A 21,162-nucleotide genomic window follows, 5' to 3' on the forward strand; every position below is an offset into this window, starting at 1 on the left:
AAAATCTTATATGACAAAAAAGAATTACTGACTCACAGTGAATAAGATTTATGCAGTTTCCACATGAATCATGGATGGTGTGAACATATGAGGAGCTTGCAGCATTTGAAATTTCCGACTCATTCCAAGGGGGGGGGTTAGAGGAAATGTGTCTGATTATTGTTTCCAACTATTCACTCTTATAGAATAAAAATCTGGATACACTCACCATTTTATAATTGTGATTATTTTAGGATTAGGATGAGATTTTAGCTGATGTTTCTAAAATGTGAAACCGCCCTAAACTAAATATTTAATATTTTAATGTGTGAACTATTGAATAGTTAGTTATGAACAAGTGCTAAGTGCACACTAGTAGTCCTCTAAAGACATCCAAATTTAATTATGTATTTACCATCTCAACACATAATTTGGCGGGTAGTTATTTATTAGTTGTTGCGGCAATAATCATCACAGTCTTGACCTATCAGGTTATAAGCTGTGAATCACGTTGTTAAGTGTTACTGCTTGTTTTGTTTGGGCATATTTCTTACCTTAAACCAAAAAGGGCAAAGACACGTGTATAAAGATTTAAAATATGAAGTCAACTAATGCAATATTCAAGAAACATGATATCACTGCAGTTACATAATTGTAACCAATACCAGATGCAGAGGTGCCTCTTTGGCATCTCTTAGAAATACAGACAGCTACAACATTATCCACTATATAAACGATACATGATGTATGATGCAAACAGAAAATTAAAAAGTGATCTAATAACAGAGAGAAATGTTTCATTATTTTAATGATAATGATGCACAGATTTTGTCACCTTAAAAGTGATGATTTAAACAACAGTAGAAATGCAGCGTGGATGAAGTTTGGCTAATGATCTTCCACTCGGACTGTTCAAACATGAAGCGTTGGATTTCTTCCTACCACAGTCCAGTTTGACACATACACACACACACTGTGTTTTCGTATCTTTGTGGAGACATCTAATTGACATAATGCTTTCCCTAGTTCAGGGGTGGGGAACTCCAGGCCTCGAGAGCCGGTGTCCTGCAGGTTTTAGATGTGTCCTTGAGCCAACACAGCTGAGTTTAATGGCTAAATTAGCTCCTCAACATGTCTTGAAGAGGCGCTGCTCCTTCTGTGTGAACCCTAGCATGCACAAGTTGAAAAACTGGCAAAGTAAAACCCTCACAATTTACATACATTTAAAATACATGTTCCTGAAATAGAACTGTGGGTCACTTTGTGGTTGTACTCCCTGTGCTTGGTTTGCTATAAAAGACTGAAGCAGCAAAGTGTTTGTGATAACCAGTTTTTAGACATGATTTCTATTTTTCCTTTGGCAGAAATATTTGAAAATAACTGTTAATGAAATGAAATTGTAATTGAAATGACTAAAGCATGTTTCATATTCTTGTAGAATAACCTGGACCCGTTGCCTTCAGTCACACCAGATTGTTTTCGGGCTGATGTGAGAATTTCAGCATCTCAGAGTCCCAGATGTGATCAGTACCGGTATACTGCTGCTGGAAACCTGCATTCAGCCTTTTTGTACCCACCCAGTACGTACCCATCCTCACATAAATCCTAACTGACACAACAAGCACGCTAACTGACCTCCAGTCAACCTGGAGTCAGCGTTGAGGGACCACATGAGTACTCACAGAGTCACTACCCCAGTAATGTTCTGTCTAAACATTTTCTTATAGATTATAATAAGATGGGCATTTCCATCGCAGTTACACTCTTTCCAGACTCCCCCACACATCATTCCCCACAAATGTGTCTATAAACCATTTTCCAAACTCGTCTAAACTTGGACACAACGATCAAGCACACACTGACTCACTCTTGATGTCTTGATCATTGTGTGCTGGATCCTGTTCTACAAACCAGGTTCAACAAAGTCTGAGTCTAACCATAAACCTTGATTAACTCAACTCAAGGTTTAAGAATTCGGGGGGGGTTACTGGAAAGGCTGACACAGTGCTCACCATGAGTGATGACTGAAACCAACAACAATGAGGTCTACAAACCATTTTAGCGCTATTATCACTCTGGACTGAGAAATGTGTCACCGTGCTGCGACTGTGGAATATACAAGTTAAGCATTTATAGGACACTCATTAATATACATGCAAATTCTAAATTATTATGGGAGCAGCACTTTACCCGTGTGACTTTTTCTAAATGTTTCATTTTATTTAGGCACCATATTTGGTTCTTCGCCCATTTAGGGTTTATGTTTTTATAAGTGCGTACATATTAGAAGTATATTTAAAAAAATAGGAAAAACACAAACTTAAAAAAAACATTTATGAATTGTTACTGACACTGTTACATTTCTGACACTGGCACAAATATAATACATTGTGTGTAACATTGTGATGATGTCCAATAAGACCAAACCTGCAGAAATCTCGAGACGAGGAGTAAAACTCAAAAACGACTTCGCTTGAACTCACAAACAAATAATCCAAAACTACAACTCACAAGTAAAGACACAGCCAACACGACAAAGAACACAGAGACTCGGACAATATGTACACACCAGGCGATTGCAGAGACAGGAAACGCCAGGGAGCACAGCTGAATCTGACAAACAAGACTACAGGAAGCAAAAACTGAACATAGGCCTGTTCCAGGGGTCGGCAACCTGCGGCTCTTTAGTCCGTATAGTGCAGCTCCGCGTGGTTTGGGAGAATAAATTAGAAGTATTTAGCTGAAGTGTATTTTATTTATGTTAGTTCTTTTTAACTTGTAGTTCTAAATTGGAAGATTACTGTGATTTTGAAATATAAAAATAAAATTATATTTTATTATTTTTCATCGCTCAAAATAAGCGTCACACTCGCTGAAGCCGGTGTACCCGCCGAAACGCCGTGCATTTATCGAGACTTTCAACCCCAGGTAGGCCAGTTATGGATCTTCGGATCCACATTATGTCAGCAGCTGTTCTCCAGCGTTAACTATGTTACAAACAAACACCGCTCACGCCTCACAGACGACAGCTTACAGTCCTGCGTAAAGATGAAAGTGACAGCCCCGACCTGCAGACGCTGTGCGCAGAGCCCCAGTGTCCCAGGCTCCTCCCTGAAAAGAGTGTCAGTTGCACGAAGGGACCAGTTGATCAAATCCATAATTCCTCTTTAGGCTTTAGAGAGCAAGAATGAGACAGAGGCTTTCTGAGGCTTAGAGATTTACAATAGTAAAACTGCTTTATGGTCATAAAACAAACAAATCTACATATTTACAATTTCTAGTCTGAAAATGTCTAAAAATGCTTTAAACTGAATTACTATAAAGTGATATAGAAAACTGTGGCAATATCCAATATATTGTTGCTATGTTTGTGCTACATTTATGATGATGTATATTTTTTAAGAAATAACACAAGTAGATCTCACTAGATGCATTTGCTGTCTAAAAATTTACTTACTTTTAGTTCCTCTATAGCTTTTAGGTGAACTGGGTATGTCACCATTTTTATACAACCAATTTCACTCATTTCAGAAACCCAACAAAAACAATATTCATCTCAGCATTTAGAACAAATCCTGAACTACACAAACCATCAACGTGTCTTTTAGACCCCATTCCTACAAAACTGCTCAAAGAAGTCCTGCCATTAATTAATGCTTCGATCTTAAATATGATCAACCTATCTCTAATAATCTATGTACCACAGGCCTTTAAGCTGGCAGTAGTTAAACCTTTACTCAAAAAGCATCTCTAGACCCAGCAGTCTTAGCTAATTATAGGCCAATCTCCAACCTTCCTTTCATATCAAACATCCTTGAAAGTGTCACGTTTTAGTTAACGGACTCAGGCGCAGACCGGGAATCTTTACAGAGTTAACAATCAGTTTATTGACACAACGACACCAGGTGATGCTATTTACAACATGCTGGAGGGAGGGGAGGGGGGTCCAGGGTTCCGGGGTATGTGAGGGGAAAGACGGGAACCAGACGCCCTCCAAAGGCTCTCTCTCTTCACTCCCCACACTGGGGAAACACAAATCCACTCACTCGTCCACGGGATGACAGGCAGGCAGGGAAAGGGCCGGGAAAGATCTGTACAAGGAAACTTTAGTTAGAGGCGAACAGACGGAAAGAACTCACAGATTCTGATTCACAAACTACTGAGCGACTGACGCTGATAGCTCAACGATCCAGCGACGAGTGACACAGTGCTGCTGTCTTAAATCGGCCTTGTGATCATCCCGATAGGCAGCAGGTGCGTGGGCCAGGGGCGGGAGCCCATAATGAGCACCGCCCCGGCAGGTGAGAGAGAGAGAGAGAAAACATGTTGCCTAATACAGGATCAGCTGGTGAGGCACAGGGACCATGACAGAAAGAGTAGTTGTCAAACAGCTAACAGATCATCTGCAGAGGCTTATTTGAAGAGTTTCAGTCAGGTTTCAGAGCTCAGCACAGCACAGAAACAGCTTTAGTGAAGGTTACAAATGATCTTCTTATGGCCTCTGACAGTGGACTCATCTCTGTGCTTGTCCTGCTAGACCTCAGTGCAGCGTTCGATACTGTCGACCATAATATCCTATTAGAGCGATTAGAACATGCTGTAGGTGTTAAAAGGGAGTTTTTCCTCCCCACCGTCTCCAAAGTGCTGCTCATAGGGGGTCATATGATTGTTGGGTTTTCTCTGTATGTATTATTGTAGGTTCTACCTTACAATATAAAGCACCTTGAGGCGACTGTTGTTGTGATTCGGTGCTGTATAAACAATATTGAATTGAATATAATTCAGGGTTTCATCAACTTACCACAGTTTTGATGTAATGACCACAAGTATGGGAGTAGATGGGAGTGAAAAACACAATTTTCCAAGTGCAGTGGAAGTGCAGTGTCCAATGATAGTTTACTCTGCTGTTACATCAGTAACATTGATCATACAAGTGGTCAATTTAAATGTAAAAAATTAAGAGAAAGACACAAAATTCTTCAAATTAGTGTGATCGCACATGTGCTATCATGCTGCAAAGATCATACGAATGAGGAAATGAAAGAAAGATGGAATCAGTTTGTGGGTGGACAGAGAGGAACTCAACATATATTAAGAAAACCTGTTTAACAAACTCTCTTACCAAAGTAACCGACGTATACTTTATAATAGTTCTCGATACAATGTAGCTATGGCTCAGGAGGCAGAGCCCTAACAAGCTAAATACGAATGAGATGGTTGGTGGTTCCAGTGTCCATATCAAGTAATTTTTTGAGGTTATTTAATAGAAAAAAAGGACACTGTACTCATAAATGTAGACTGAATATTGTAGTCACATCTTCCAACAACTTGATGCACCTTCATTCTCAAGGAGGAGGCATCAGACCTGTTTTATCATCGGGGAAGGAAAACCCAGAGGATAGAGACAGCACTCACCTGCTAACACATGAAAACGTGTATAAACATGCTTGTTTATTCACAATATTGTCAGAATTACTTATTGTCACGAGGTTAGACATGTGACCCTCCCATTTCCAGACGGTTGAAATAAGCTGGTTTGACAACAACAGGTGGTTAAAAGCCAACATTATGCCAGCTAATGCTATGTTCTAAAACCCACACGTTCGCTCTGATAAACAGTCTGATTACATTCTCACATCCTGTGAGAGTCTGTTCAAAGAAGGTTGAAGTGGCTCTAATGTAGGGTAACAGTTAAACTGAATGGTTGTTTGATTCTCTCTGTTGGCCCTGCAACAGACTCAGGGTCACTTGTGTGCTGCCTCTCACCAGATCCTCCTGAGAATCAAGGAAAAAAGAATCTTTCCATTGAACTTTTTTGTGATTTCCTTCCTCTTTGGAGATTAAAGAGGCCACCCAAACACATGAGATATCAATGGAGAGCCCAGGATATCCTCTATTTAGTACTTGGTAGGGTGGCCCAAATAAGTCAAAAGACGTAGACCAAAAACAAATGTCCATTACACAGGACATAAATGAATAGGCTGCTTCTCAGGAGGATATGACAGCTAGGATAGGCTCCAAAACAGGAAGCCGGTAAAGCATGCAAACCCAGCACGAACTGGAGGAAAACAGGCTGATGAAGCAAGAGGGAGACATTTAGAGAAATCATTTTTTGTCTGGTCTTACTTCCACATACCAACCAGATGTACTTCTCTGTCCAGCTGAGTGTAGCAGGAAGAGGTCATTGTTTATCTGTAACAGTATCTGATACAATGTGTGAGAACTCGGTACAGCTGCAGTGAATTAATAATTGCTTAACTGCTCCGACAATGGCAGAGACTGTCACTCGGCCATCCTTATCATCATTCTCTGCAGGCCGGGGGATTAGCTCAAAGTGTTTTAGTCGAGTGATGATCTGAATCAGGTGTTTTGTTCTTAATGTTTGCATTCTTAATGCATCACTGGCATCAGAAACATATTCACCAATATATTTAGTGAAATGTGAAACTTTACATTTAGAGTTTCCAATATGTTTAGACTCATTTTCCTCTCCTTTGCCCAGAGTTTGGTTGCATGCAAGGAGTCAAAGTGAATGCAGAGCTGTCAGGAGACTGAACTATTTACAGTACAGCAAAAACTCCAAATGCCAACAAACTTTATTAGAAATGATAACAAAAAGAGCTGAAACAATGAAATGGAACTATTGAAGTGCTTTAGCTTTCTTGTTTTGCTCTAATTGGCCCAAGAACACAGTCCACAAACATTAGTTAGGTCATTATGTGGCCTTCACAAATAGACAGAACAACAACCAGGCACTGGCTTCAGTGGAAACTACATGAGTCATCCATTTCCTGAGCCAGATGCATTGACTTCTGTAAAACAGTGGTTCTCAAACTTTTCACAATAAATACCACCTCATAAAATATATGGCTCTCGAAGTACCACCCCTATGACGGACAATAAAGTACAGTAGTATAGGCCTATTTAACACCATATACAGTTTACACAAGACAATTTTCTTATATAAATGTTATTTATTTTAACTGTCATAAACAGGTTGTGACATGTGATGATAATAACACCTGTACTGCATTAAAACATTCACAGCAGGTGGGATATCCGGTCTTTTAGTGATGACCTGATGAACCCTGCTTCTGGGTCCAAACTACTCTGCATTTATCGAGGCTGTTGTCTTTTTAACATGTTTTAATACTTTGTATCTTGCTCTATTTAATCTGAACAAGTACCTAAAACAGTCAGTGATCCCTGATCCCTGTTGCAGCCTGGTTCCAGCTGTAAGCATCCTTTATTCTACTGAGCTGTGAGTGAGGGTGGCTAGCGGCTGCATGTGTAGGCTTGCCACTCAAATCTGTTAAAATCACTTTAAAAACATTGTTTTCTCCCCAAAATGTCATATTCTACTTCTACTGTACACAGGAAAGCTTAAGATGATCACGATTTCACTGTCTGGTAAACATGATAATTCATGTTATTACAGAAAGGCAATTAAATATTAAGAACACTTAGCTACATCTTCTGAAATTTGGTAGTTGTGTGAAACTACTGAACCTCACGTTGTTTTACATGCAGGAGTAGGGCAACCATCATCATTACTGCAACAGAATTTCTCCAGGGATTCCTATTGAAGACTGTCTGAATTATGTCTGATGTGGTACTGCCTCTCACCTTCTGTTACCCTCTAAAAGTCCTTATTTCCTTTTGTGTTTTTGCAGATCTTAATACAACGACGGACCAGCAGTATGATGCTTTACTGATGAGTAATGTGGTACCAATGTACCCCGAGTTTAAGAGTAAGTGCAACATTAAATGTTACTGAAAAAGCTGTAATGCACAATATTATTGGAGGTTGTAAAGAAAACATGTGGCTGTGAAAAAACACCAACAAAACAACTTCATTGCTGAACATAAAATTATTGCAAAATAATACAGATCAAAAAGACATGGAAGGGAAGTTCACCTGAGTCAGAGGGTCCTAAGAACATAAGGTGACAGCGTGGAAGGCAGAGTGCAGCTGTTCTGACTCAGGACTCCCCAGGGGGCCACAGCTGCAGTCAGAAACCACGTTATCACGGGCCATCTCTAAAACACCGGACAATGTTTGATTTGTGGTCTGCGAGACAAAGCACTCTGTTACTTTTATTATTGTTCAGCTCATTCTCCAAAAACTCTGTTGTCTCAGGAACAAAAACACAGTCTTTAAAGTCTTTGGAGTTGGAAACCAAAGTCTCTGCTTTAATCTCTTCTGCCTCGTAGAGAGCACCAGAGAAACAATTCTTTTCATTCAGCCTTTAACGAGATCTTGTGTAGCTGCACATGAAGTCCTGGAAATCAATAAAAATCTTCTAAGAGGACAGACAAACAGAGTGTAGACTGCATGGGTTCACAGCTGGGGATCATTACAGATGATAAGACAAAGGAACAGAACTACGCACAAGTTACAAGGAAGAAAGAGAACACAACACAAAGACATGAAGATAGCACGCAGCGACAACAGACAGACAGAATACATGTACCGGTGTTACATAATTAAAATACAAAATATGAGTAACTGAAACCGTTGCATTTACCATGGTAATATTCATATGTTCGGCTATGCCCTCTCTATTTTTGGTAATTCCACGCTGGTGGAAACCCAAACAAAACACGAAAAATCTAGTTGGTATTGGTAATAGTAATAAATCACACAGCAATAGTACATTCATGTGCTCGTAAAAAGCATGATAATATGTTAAGTAATACGTTACAAAATACATTTTGGGCATATATTCTGTAATCTGTAGTGGAATACATTTTAAAGTAACCTTCCCAACACTGCAGACACGGACATACGGCTGAGGTAACAAATACACATTACATAAAAGCAAGACCCTTGGATGCATCTAGAATATAAACAGAGTAAATTAACTTAGAATACGAGCCGACTGCTGGAGGAAGTGATAATGACAAAGGTGTCATGGTCCAGGGTCGGTGACCAAGCGTTTTGACTTTATCGTTGTTCTAGTTTCTTCTGCTTTTGTATTTGTTGTTGGGTTTGGTTCTGGTGTTCAGTGTTTTAATTATCCCACCTGTGTTCTTCCCCCTCATGGACTTTGCGTCCCTGAGTTTGTGTTTGTAAAACAGTTTGAGTTTCCTGTTTTACTTTGAAGGTCTGTGTCCCGTCGTGTTTAATTAGATTCAGCTGTGTTCCCCTCTGGTGTGTCGTTCCCTCCTTACCTTCTGTGTATTTATAGGCTGTCTCCCAATTCAGGGTCTGCAGCCTTAAAGTACGCAGCCTCAACGATCCTCAAGGGCCGCGTACTCAAAGACCGCTAAGGCCGGAAGTGCGAGGCTTGTGAAATGGGACGGTCTAGCCTCCGTTGCTGCCCAGGTTGCCTAGCAACCATGATACTAACAGCTGGAAACGTGTCATACAGCTGTGTTTGACAGAAATGAAGCAGAAAATCTTTTGTTTGTTTGTTTGTTTCTACATGAGCTTTGATCATTCTCTGTAAGATTAAGCTCAGCTATTGAACGACGTATATTTTAAAGGCTTTAAAACCAAGTTAGTACAAACGTCACTAATGTCACATGACTTTGCCGACATGTGGCCAACAGTAATGTTTAATGTTCTTCGTTATTAAACATTTGCACATAAATAAGTGACATAATATTCAGTACTTACTTAAAGTTTACTCTTCAGGCGCCCCTCATCCGCCGTTTTTTTCAGGCAAAATTATCCACACCCACCGCCGCGCTATGCATTCTGGGATATGTTGGGCCACGAAGTCTACACTGCCACAGCCTTAAAATTCAGGGAAATGAAGGACGCATTTGAGGGCCGCATTTCGAGCAGCCTTTGAATTGGGACAGCGTTCGGCGCGCCGCTGTGACGTAATCGGCCTTGAAATGCGGCCTTTAAGGCTGCAGACCCTGAGTTGGGATGCAGCCATAGTGTGTGCCTCCCTGTGTTCCTTGTTGCGTCGTCTGTGTAACCTGGTGTAATTTCTGCGTCTCTCTGCCATATTCGCTCCTCATGCCGTGTGTGTGGTTTCAGGTTCTTTAGTTTTCCCCAGTTTAGGTTTTGTTGCCCTTTCTGCTTTTGTACTCTGCTTTCACTACAAATAAACGCTCGCTCGCACCCCAGCCAATACCTGCATTTTGGATCCTTTTCTCACCACGCCACACGACTGCTGCAGCCATGACAAAAGGAAAATAGCAATCTTAAAATATTTCCAAAGAAACCCCCAAACAAAGACATAAGTCATTCAAAAACAAATCAATAAACAAAGAAACAAAAACAAAAGAATCTCACAACGACCACGACTAAGAAAAAACGACATTTCCTCCTTTTGTGCCTTCACTTCTCTATCTTCTCTTCTTTTTCAGGGATCTGGGACTATTTCCACAACACACTGCTTAAGAAATATGCCTCCATTTACAATGGCATGAATGTGGTATTGGGTCCAGTGTTTGATTACAACTATGACGGACAATTTGACACTCCAGAGCAGATCCAGCAGTAAGTTTTATTTCTAGTCCAATGATAATATTTTCTTTTGAAAATTCCATCAATATAGACTGAGTTGTGATATTGTGCAAATATCTTAATGCTTTTTAACAAAAAGACCAAAACCAACTGGCCTGGTGCTAACCCACACTATCCATCCCAAATAAGTAAAGAAATTAAATGGGAACTCTGTCTTTTTTACCCTTTTCCACAAAATTAGAAATGAGAGCGAATCTGAGGGAGGACAGTAAAAACGGTGTGTGTTTCTGAACAAAGATGCTGAAAGGTTTTAACCCTCGTGTTGTGTTCGCTTCTCAGGAACACCAATTTGACCCGGGGCATGTTTACTTATCTAAAAGTGTCAGAAACCAAAAGAATCCCATTAAACACTGTTTATCTCGTCATTAACTCCATTACTCACCATTCCAATCAACATTTGGTGTAATGGTGTTCTTCACACAGATCATGGTTCAATCAGGATAATTCCCTTGTTTTTCATTTAAAAAAATGCATTTTAAAACTTTTTGATGTACGTTGTAATTATATTATTAGGTTATTGTTTTTGGTAGTTTTGGTTTTCTTTAGTTCTTCCTGATTGTAGTCCTTCCTCCCTTAGTAGTTATCTTAGCCTGTGTTTAGTCTCTGTTCCCTGTATCCCACCTTTCATGTCTAGTCACCCATGTCGCTGTGTTCCCTATGTCTCCCCAGTTACTGTGTTAAGCTTGTGTGTCCTGAGTCTGTGTGTTTCCTGTTTTATTTTGATAGTCCACGTCCTGTGCGCAGTGTGTCTGGTTTTGCTTCCCCGTGTCTCGTTAGGTCTGATTTGGCCCAGCTGTGTTACCACCTGTTCCCCATCCTCTCGTTGTCCTGCTTGTGTATGTAGGTCCTGTGTTGTACCCACTCTTTGCTGTGTGTCTCAGGATTATATTGGAACTTGTTAAAGTCTTGTGCTCTGGCTTCTTTGTTACTAGTTCTGTTTCCAAGTTTAGTTTCCAGTTGTTACGCTCTGTTTCCTGTATTTTGGCACCCGAGTTTTCACAGCTCAATAAAAGCTGCCTCTTTTAGTTCATCCCTCTGCGTTCCAAGTCGTGTGTTTGTGTCCTACATTCTGCCTGCCACAGCACAAACATGACAGTTTGTATTGAAACGAAACTTTATTGAAGCGCTGTTTTTGATCTAGAAATGAACAAAATAAGAGATTAGCAATATGATCGCAGTATGTGTCCGTGTCTCCACCAGTGTTGGTCAAGTTACTTGAAAAAAGTAATCAGTTACTAATTACTGATTACTTCCCCCAAAAAGTAATCCCATTACTTTACTGATTTTTAAAAGTAATTAATTACTTAGTTACTTAGTTACTTTTTAAAAGCACGATTTACAACCTTAAGGGGTGATAAAGTGATAGATCTTTCAGCCCAATTCTACTTTTTCTGCATAATCATCATACAAAATGTAATCAGATGGAAAAGTCTCTTTTTAAAACTTGTTTTATTAGTTTTAATCTTTTAACTTTATGCATCAAGCAAAGATTTAATTATCTGCAACATTCTCTGACTGGAAGAAATTAGTTTAACATTGAAACCTATTTTCTGCACATTCAGATGCTTGAATAAAATATTTTAAATGTTCCTGAAATGCTCTCGGTGTGGGTCTTACCTGATAAACCTTGGTTCATTGAAAGGCAGGCAAAAGCAAATAGTAACTGAAAGGGATGAGTGGTTTCAGTAGAGGGAGACACATCAGCTCTGCCTGTGAAGATCGATACTGTTAACTGAGGTCCAGGTGAGAAGAATCCGTGATTGTTGTTCTTGACTGCAACAGTCTCATTTGTTGGAGGCACACAGAAAAACTTTGGTGGAATGTGAATTTCCAAATGGGAATCCAGACGGAGAATCTGCAAATAAGAATAGAACAAATAAGTCCTTTCCTTTCAAGGAAGACACACCGGAGCTGGTAAGAGCAGCCAGATGATCCCACGGTCCTCAGGTTAGATGAGTTCCACACAAGCAGGGTTCCAAGATGAAAGCCACACTCATACCTGGAGAGATCAGAGACAATATCAGTTAAAGACTGAAGAACACTAATACGAGCATGTAACAAAGGAGGTCTGACAATCACCATGTGGTGATGTGATCTTGTTGGGGAGTGTGACACCACAAAATACAGACTTGACTCAGACACCGTATGGGATGGATATAACAAAGACGGCTTGATAAGGAAACCACAGAGCAGAGCCTCTGTTCTGTCGGTTAACTGATCCTGGGCATTGATAACGTGCTGGTGGTAATTCAGCAGCTGGGAAAATGTTTCTTCAAACAATGTTTCTTTCCTTGCTTATGGGTAATAGGTTAAATGAGATAAGACCCACCCTGATAGATCATAACAGTAAAGTATTTGTTTTTCCAGCCATCATCCGTCCATCGTTCTGGTGTTCAGGCACTCTACACTGACTTGCTGCAAAGGAAAAAACAGTGCTGCTATGTTCAACTTATGTATTTATTTATTTTAATTTGTGCATTTTTTAAGCTTGAGCACCTGCCCCCCATATGTGTATGGCTGTGCCTACTGGAGTTTATTAAAGACGTGCTTTTGGTGTAGCTGGCTTTCAGAGCATTTTCAGGCATCTAAGAAATGGTAATAAGTTGATAGCTTAGCATTCCAAACTGACATGACAGCACCCTAAATGCTAACGAGGCTTCAAAATGACTTCACAAACTAATGGGTGTTGTCATGGCAACTAAAGCTACAACCACGTTTAGTTATAGTTTAGGTGTAAATAAATAAATCAATTCAATTTTATTTAAACAGCGCCAAATCACAACAACAGTCACCTCAAGGTGCTTTATATTGCAAGGTAGATGCTACAATAATACATGCAGAGAAAAACCCAACAATCCTATGACCCCCTATGAGCAGCACTTTGGCGACAGTGGGAAGGAAAAACTCCCTTTTAACAGGAAGAAACCTCCAGCACAACCAGGCTCAGGGAGGGGCGGGGCCATAAAAAAATAATAGACTTAATTAAACAGTCACAACAAATGAAAATGACAGTAAAAGTAACACAGCTTCTTGTTTGATCTCTTTTATTTTTTCCTTATGACTTATCATTCTTCATCTTTTGATCTATAATATACATGTCAATATTTTCAGTGACTCGGATATTAATTTCCAACAGCATCAGTAACTTAGAAATAGCATAACCATGAGTTACATATAATGTAACTTAAAGTTACATTATATGTAACTTAGGATAAAACTGCAAACATAGCGTATATTGCAGTGGACTACATACAGTAAGCGCCTGACGGCCTAATAGGTTTTCTTGCAGTAACACCATCTACTCGTTCTGCAGTAGGATTTTGTGTTTGTTGTTCATAGATCAGGCTTGTATCTGAGACCTGGGGCCCGTTCTTCGTACCTCGCTAAGTAGGTTAGCCGGATTAGATTGTTGACGATTTCGCGTGATCCTGGATCAGTCGGTTCCCCGAAGCTCATCCGGGACTTGCTGTCATAGCAACAGAGCCGTAAGCGTAAACCTGCTCGGGAGCAGGTTTACTTTATGTAAACAGGATTAGATCGCGGCCACGCAGGTATGTCCGCTTCATTTATACGAAAGCAACAGCGATATTTTTCCACTGTTTCACCATAAATAAATATTATCAATGTAACTAAAGATAATGCAGCACTTGATCCTTTTATTGATGTCACACAGATACATACAGGTCATTTCCTAAAAAAGGGAAATGTACTATTAACATTCTATTACATGTATGTGATTATTACAGATGTAATTCATATTTCAGAGTAGTAATTGTAAATTACTTCGTGTAATCAAGATGAGAGACCACGGCTATAAAAGCGAAGGTGGATTTGGGAAGTCTGTCGCAGTCATATCCTGTCCGTATACGCGAGCCACCCATTGCGGAAGGTGCAAGATTGATAAGGAGAGTCCTCAGAATTCAGCGTATATTGCGGGACAGACAGGATCCTTTAGCTCAGCGCGACAGTGTGCTCATAGAGAGATATCGATATTCCCGTGAGGGTATTATTTACTTAACCAACTTGTTGACGAGGGGGTGCAGGACCACCACCTGTCTTTTTTTCCTCTGCCCTTTTCTTGGTTGCTGTTATGAACAAACTAACAGAGTATTAAAGGCCAGTATTACCTTGCCAAGAGACGCAAAGCAATCTAAGAGATAAATATTACCATTCTGTAGAATACTCCTGTATTCCACTTTTACTTGTTCCCATGTTCTAGTGGGTCCTGTTGTGGCTCTAATGTGAAAGGGGGTATAATATAACATATTATAATATAATATAATGCCATATGATATTGGACAATATAGTGTCATATGATAGATCTACCCTACCGCCTACTGGTGTTGGCCAGAGGGGCCGATGGCGCGATATGGCAGCCTGGCTACAACCGTAGCTGCCTCCACCAGTGTGTGAATGTGGGAGTGAATGAATAGTGGTATCGTAAAGCGCTTTGGGTGCCTTGGAAAGCGCTATATAAACCCAATCCATTATTATTATTATTATTAAATTACCTACGAGTTTGATTTGTCAGCAACTTTCTGCCAGCCCTCTCTCCTTGCTTTTGCAGCCTTTGCAGTGTTCTCTTGCGTTTTAATTAAACTCTGAAACTCCTGAAATCCCTCACTCATGAGTTCTTGCTCTGCTGCCGGAAAATACCGAGCACGCCCCTTTGACATTTTCGCCGACCAATCAGCGGGTTGCCGATCAATGTTTCTACTATCGATGCGTAGCCCCTTTTACGACACCCAGTGATGTCACATTCCTGCGTCCAGCTGTAGTAATCGTCAACAGCAGGTGTGTTCGGGGAACCGGATTAGCGAGCTCACGGTTAGCGCGATGATTTGATCTTGGATGTGTCATTTGATCTTGGATGTAGTAAGCGACGTACGAAGAACGGGCCCCAGGAGTTCAACTGTAATTTAAATGGAATTCAGTAATCCTGTGTGACCACCACATCTGCACCAACAGAGCTCCTCTGTGTCACACTGCTAAGGTCAACAGTGACTTGCTAATGACTGTGTGCATTTCTGTGGGACTCTAGGTTTCTTCCTGGTACAAACATCTCCATCCCCACACACTACTTTATTGTGTTGACCAGCTGCAGGGACTCTGCTCAAAGCGTGACTTCCTGTGACAGCGAGCTGCAGACTGTATCCTTCCTCCTGCCTCACAGAGCTAACAACCTGGAAAGTTGCAAAGTAAGTGTCCTGATGTCATAGTTTTTCAAAGAAAAAACAGTACTCACTTTGAGTAACCACAGCCTGACAAATGACTGGAACACTTTGTATTGCTCAATGTGAAACTGACTCCGAATAATAGTCTACTATTCCTCACTCAACCCATTCACAAGGCTCCATTGTCTTCTGTTCCCATATAGCGATAACACTTTGCTATGGCAATACAATTCATGTCTATTTGTAGACTGAGAGCATGGTTGCAGCAGGTTGAAACTTTTTTGGGGTTTTTTAGTTCCCTTTTCTTCCTTGTTTTTTTTCTTCTTCAATCGTTTCCATTTATAAACATTTACCAGTCTTGGCCAAGATACCAGGAAACTGTTGTTCGCTCCCACATTTCCTGCTGCAGGACAAAATATCACATTGTTTGCCATGAAATAACCCTTATATAACACTCAATGTGTGTTTCTGTGATAAACTAAAGTATAGTCACATATAAGTATATTTTTAATGTTTTGTACATGGATTTGTTATATAATGTAAGACATATACAGTGTTTCAAATAACGTACCCTGGTGCAGGAAAGGTAGAAGAATAAGAGGGTAAACTGGATTACATAAGTCAGACATACTGTAATGTAGTGGTTTACATATTTGCCTGACGGGCAAAAGATCTAAAATGCCTCGACTTAAAAATCTGCCTAGTGAAATATGCAGCTCTACCTTTTGAGGCGATCCCTTGATGAGAAAGAGAAGCAGGAAGTAGCTCACGTTAATCAGATGTTCTGAAAAAAGAAACAAGAACACACATCAGACAGATGTTTGATTCAAGCTGTTCAGAGTCCAAAATTAGCTAAATATCAAGAACTGGCTTAAATATTCCTTTATGCTAGTTAGCTGGCTAACATGAGTTCAAGCAGGTCTTGCGCCTCGGAGGAGTGAGGGACTTTGTGATGGAATAACATAATGTGTTACAAGCTTTTATCTCCCAAAGATAATAGAAACTATTTGTTTGTTGTATTGGCAGAAATGCTCCCAAGTTGTGTGGATGTACTTTTTACTGACAAGTCATATTCATTCGATTTATGTTGAATTATTTTGAAAACCCACTTGCTATGGACCATGAACACAGAAACCTACTCTAAGATTGTTGTAAAAAAAAATGACTGAATGATGACTGAATGAACCCAGAAGTGTCCAAAACACTCAACCCTCTAAATAGTTTGAAAGTACTAAGTACTTTCTTTTAATTCAATACAGTAAAATAGTGCTGATCAATTACCATAATAAATTAATGAAGATATAAGACATTGTTGCCAAAGATGTCCATCGTCATCATGGCTCACTAAGCTTTAATCAACTTGTATAGCTGCAAAAACGCTCTGTTGAGACAGCTGGTATACAGCTACCGCAAACAACATTCAAAACAGTTCCACTGTTCATAAAAATGGTGAATGGCATCCATACAAAGTTATGATTTTTAATTGTTTTGCCTTTTTCCTTCCACAGAGTACAGAAGCAGAATCTCAGTGGGTTGAAGATCACATGTGGTTCCACCAGACACGAGTCAGGGATGTTGAGTGGCTCACAGGGCTGGACTTTTACCAGGGTAGCAACCGACCAGTCCCAGAGCTGCTGAGGGTGAAGACCCGCCCCACAGCAGCCATTTACAGAAAACAATAAAATAACCCATAAGCACTCCTTTAGTTATGTCATGACACTGGTAGCACTGGTCATCAGTTCATCAATGAATAAAGTAGAAGTTGAAGGAATTAACATTGTCATTGGGTCTTCTCAAAACAGAAAAAAAACATCCATACTGATCCTAAAAGAAGTTATTTATAATATACAGTATTATATTCTCTCCTATCGCAGAGATTTTGGGTTTGTTATTGGATAAACTGACTGCCTGCTCAGTCATTCAGGCAGGGGGACCAAGAAGGTGGTTCTGTTGATCTGGAAGTTTTCAGTGCGAGAAACCTTCCATTGCTCATCCAAGTGACTTGTTCTGTCTCCACTGAAAAAGGAGACTAAAAAACTCAGACTTTTTACTCATAATTCTGGGATGGAAAAAATTAAATTAAGTCTGTCTTTAATTAAAATTAAAGATGTTCAATTTAAAGTTTCACACAGAACACCTGTGTTTCCACACTCTGGGATAGAAGTAGAGATATTTTTGCAAATATGTAAGTATATGTGAGTAAAAATCCAACGAGGGTGCAAGTCACAAGTCCTCTCAGTAACGTTTCATGGGTGGGTCACAGTCTGCCTCAACCGTTTGGAAGAGAATAACCGAAATGTAGAAGATGACACATTATCTACTAGCACAAACAGCATTTTTGATTCAGAGACAAAACCCTTACTGTGACACACCTCGAATACCACACATGTCCAACTTACACCAAATTCTACAGGAAACACAACCACAGCATGAACATTTTGCTGCTGATGCTCACAACATTTTTAAATGTTTGGCTCAGGGCAAGCATGTGATTAGTGGTCTAACAAGAGGAAAAATCACACAAGTAAAAACAAAGTTACTCACTGTATTTGTGGCTGCAGAATGGATAAAAATGGCGTTCAGGATAAAAACTCTGGAGCCCGGTCCCTTGCTGATGACACATTACAGTTCTCTTGGTTTGGATGTTTATTCACCTGCTACATCAAAATGAAGGGGTATTCCTGCCTGAAGGGGTCATCCAAATTCCACTCTTCATCGGTACTGACACAGGGTAATTTCCTGCTCACAGACTTATAAGCTGTTCTCAAAAGTACAAGGACAGTCTTCTAGTGAAGGGCAGTAATGTGTGGAGGAGTGACTTGAAATAACCTTTACTGGTATAGCATACATCAACAGTCACCTGTGTGGTGGTCATTATTATTATTGCCGTTGAAGCAGTGCTGCTGTCATCACAGTGGATTTCTCTGGAAGATGGATTACTCTACAGCTCTGTGAATGTGTGAATAAGACTGCAAGTAAAAATGAAAGTAGTTACTGAATGACTCATGCAGTAAAATAACAATTTACAAAAGCCCAAGCACCTTTGAAAGAAAATTACAGTGGACAAGGTAAAATGATGCCGCGGTGACACTTCCCTGAGGACTCATCTTATGAGTCCCGAGAGCCTTTTGCCAGTAAAAAAGCCATATTGTTATGCAAGCATGCTTCGAGAACAGTAAAATGTTGTGTAACATTTTAAATTAATGTATTCATTTACAATCCCAGAGTGATCGAATACTGTACACATAATATTTATGGATTATTCTTGTAATGTTGTTTATATTTAAAATTTGTGATTTTTGCGAGATTAAACAAAGTTTGTCTAAAAAGTAAGACGAGAGGAAAGATTTTGGAGCAAAACTATACCGTCTCCATAGGTGGATCTAAAAACCACGGGATCAATAACCTCAGATCCTAACTTGCACCTCTTCTTTCATCACCTCTGATTCTATGATTTAGATGTTTAGCTAGGATTCGAAGAGAGCTCAAATGACCTGATTTATTTTTGGTTAAATAAGTTCAACAAGATGAAAAAGGAGGTTAAATACACAGTGGGCCAAAATTCAAAACTGGAACAAAGTCGCAGCCTAACATTAATATTTATTGAAAAAAAAATCTTCCTCCAGATATAAGAATGAATCTTCTCTTATGGACTCAAACAGGTTTTGCTGAAAGACTGAATATGGAACAAGCAAAGCTTAATACTAAACGATATATATATTAGCTGTTTAATACCAGTAGGCCAGCTCTAGTAATTTGGTATGGCTTCGCGGGCCAAATGTAATTAGGCTGGCCAGAGTTTGACACTTATGTGCTAAGGTTTAACAGATCCACTGAGGCTCAAAATTGATTGTCTTTAATATTTGGATGGAATTTTTTTGTATTAATCGCTGCCCGATTTCTAGAAGCCAAGCCTGTGTCGCTAGCTATCACGTAGCACATCATTAAATACCAGCTAGCCCAACTTCAGTAACCCTACAAACGTCACTGCTGTTTAGTTTTCTGTCTTCATTTGTGTTGGAAGTGATAGCAGAGCTGTACGTTTGAATTTTTCTAGAAATCTCAGTCAGAACATGCTACATCATGTTTAGCTGGAAACTGAAGAAGGCTTTCCACTCTGTAAACCATCAGATATTGTTGTCCAGATTGACTCAGTTTAATATCTCCAGTCAGGCTCTTCAGTGGTTTGCCTCATATCTCTCACACAGGAAACAGTGTGTGGTGTTGGATGGGGTTAAATCTCCATATTTAGACTGTGATACAGGGGTTCCTCAATAATCTGTTCTAGGGCCCTTATTGTTCTCTCTTTTTATCAATAACTTACCTGAGGTCTGTCCAAATATATTTACTCAAATGTATGCGGATGATGCAGTTATATATACGCAAGCAAATAGTGTCCAGCAGGTGGCAAAAGATCTTACAGCTGCTTTAGCATTAATGCATAGCTGGCTGGAGGACTCATGCCTAATGTTGAACACCTCAAAAACTGTCGGTATGTATTTTTCGAAACGCTCCTTAAACTTGAAGCAGTCAAACATATTCCTGGATGGAGCAGAGCTTGAATTAGCTCCAGAATTTAATTATCTTGGGGTCATTCTAGACCCAACATTATCCTTCAAGAGTCACATAAATAAAGTGTCCCAGGTACTTAAATTTAATAATCGAAATTTTATTTTATTTTATTTCATTTTTTTTGGCCTGTCCCGTTTGGCTCTTTTGCATCAGAATTGTTGTCTAAAGGCAAAGAAAGATGCCCAACGGATTTACTTTACCAAACTGACCATCCCAGCCTTGCCGTAATGGTCCATTTGATTCACCTTTTATTGTTTATTTTATTTTCACTTACTGAATACGGGACAGACTTGACTGGGGGAAAGAAGGGGAGAAAGAAAGAGGGAAAGAGAAACAGCTGAGAAGAGGGACGGGGGAGAAGGGCAAAAGACAAAAACCAACAGAACGGGCAGAGAAAAAAAATGCATATATCAATCACCTGGATCACCTGCTGAGAAAGAAAAAAGAAAACAAGCAGAAGAGAACAAGAGTAATAGAATAAACAACATCACAATGATATATGGGAATATGACAGTAAATACTAAATGTTAAACATTATTGTGCAGCACATAAGATCAACAGAACACAGTGTGCTTTGAGGTAGGAGCCAAAAAGGGTGTAGTTTGTGGGTGTGATCACCCGTGTGTACACCTGTGAGCATGGACGCACTTGTTTTTTTAAAAGGTTCCTTCATGCAATGATCTGCTAGAGGGTGTGGGGGGGCCACAGCCCCGTCCTCCAGGGTGTGAAGCAGGTGTGGAGGAGATCAAAACTCCAGACATCCAGAGGCCCCCAGAACACAAGAGACCAAGGAAGACCAACAGAGGGGCAGCCGCGCCACTGTCCCAGAAAGAGCTGAGGAGAGTCCCAGATGAGGGCTCACTCAGCAGCCGCGGAGCAGAAGCCAGGGGGAGTTGCAGTGACGCGCCCGTGAGCTCCGCCGGCAGCCAGCCGTGCCTGAGTGACCGAGCC

At 40.1% G+C, this 21,162-nt stretch overlaps 1 protein-coding gene across 1 annotated transcript in view; it reads left to right on the plus strand.

Annotated features, from left to right (window-relative positions):
• The window catches only part of LOC146548529 (venom phosphodiesterase CdcPDE), a 47,536-nt gene extending 28,552 nt beyond the window's left edge, over positions 1–18,984 (plus strand). The window contains exons 21-25 of the mRNA XM_085263555.1: positions 1,418–1,559; positions 7,653–7,730; positions 10,306–10,438; positions 15,507–15,663; positions 17,148–18,984. Of these exons, the coding sequence (XP_085119681.1) occupies positions 1,418–1,559; positions 7,653–7,730; positions 10,306–10,438; positions 15,507–15,663; positions 17,148–17,321 (684 nt within the window). The 3' untranslated portion in view covers positions 17,322–18,984. The remainder of the gene's footprint in view (positions 1–1,417; positions 1,560–7,652; positions 7,731–10,305; positions 10,439–15,506; positions 15,664–17,147) is intronic.
• The last annotated feature ends 2,178 nt before the right edge of the window (positions 18,985–21,162 follow it).

The sequence above is a fragment of the Mchenga conophoros genome, linkage group LG22 (genome assembly GCF_057382185.1).
Source record: "Mchenga conophoros isolate Kocher_MC1m ecotype Shallow Benthic linkage group LG22, M_conophoros_male_GT1.1, whole genome shotgun sequence".
Lineage (NCBI taxonomy): Eukaryota > Metazoa > Chordata > Actinopteri > Cichliformes > Cichlidae > Mchenga > Mchenga conophoros.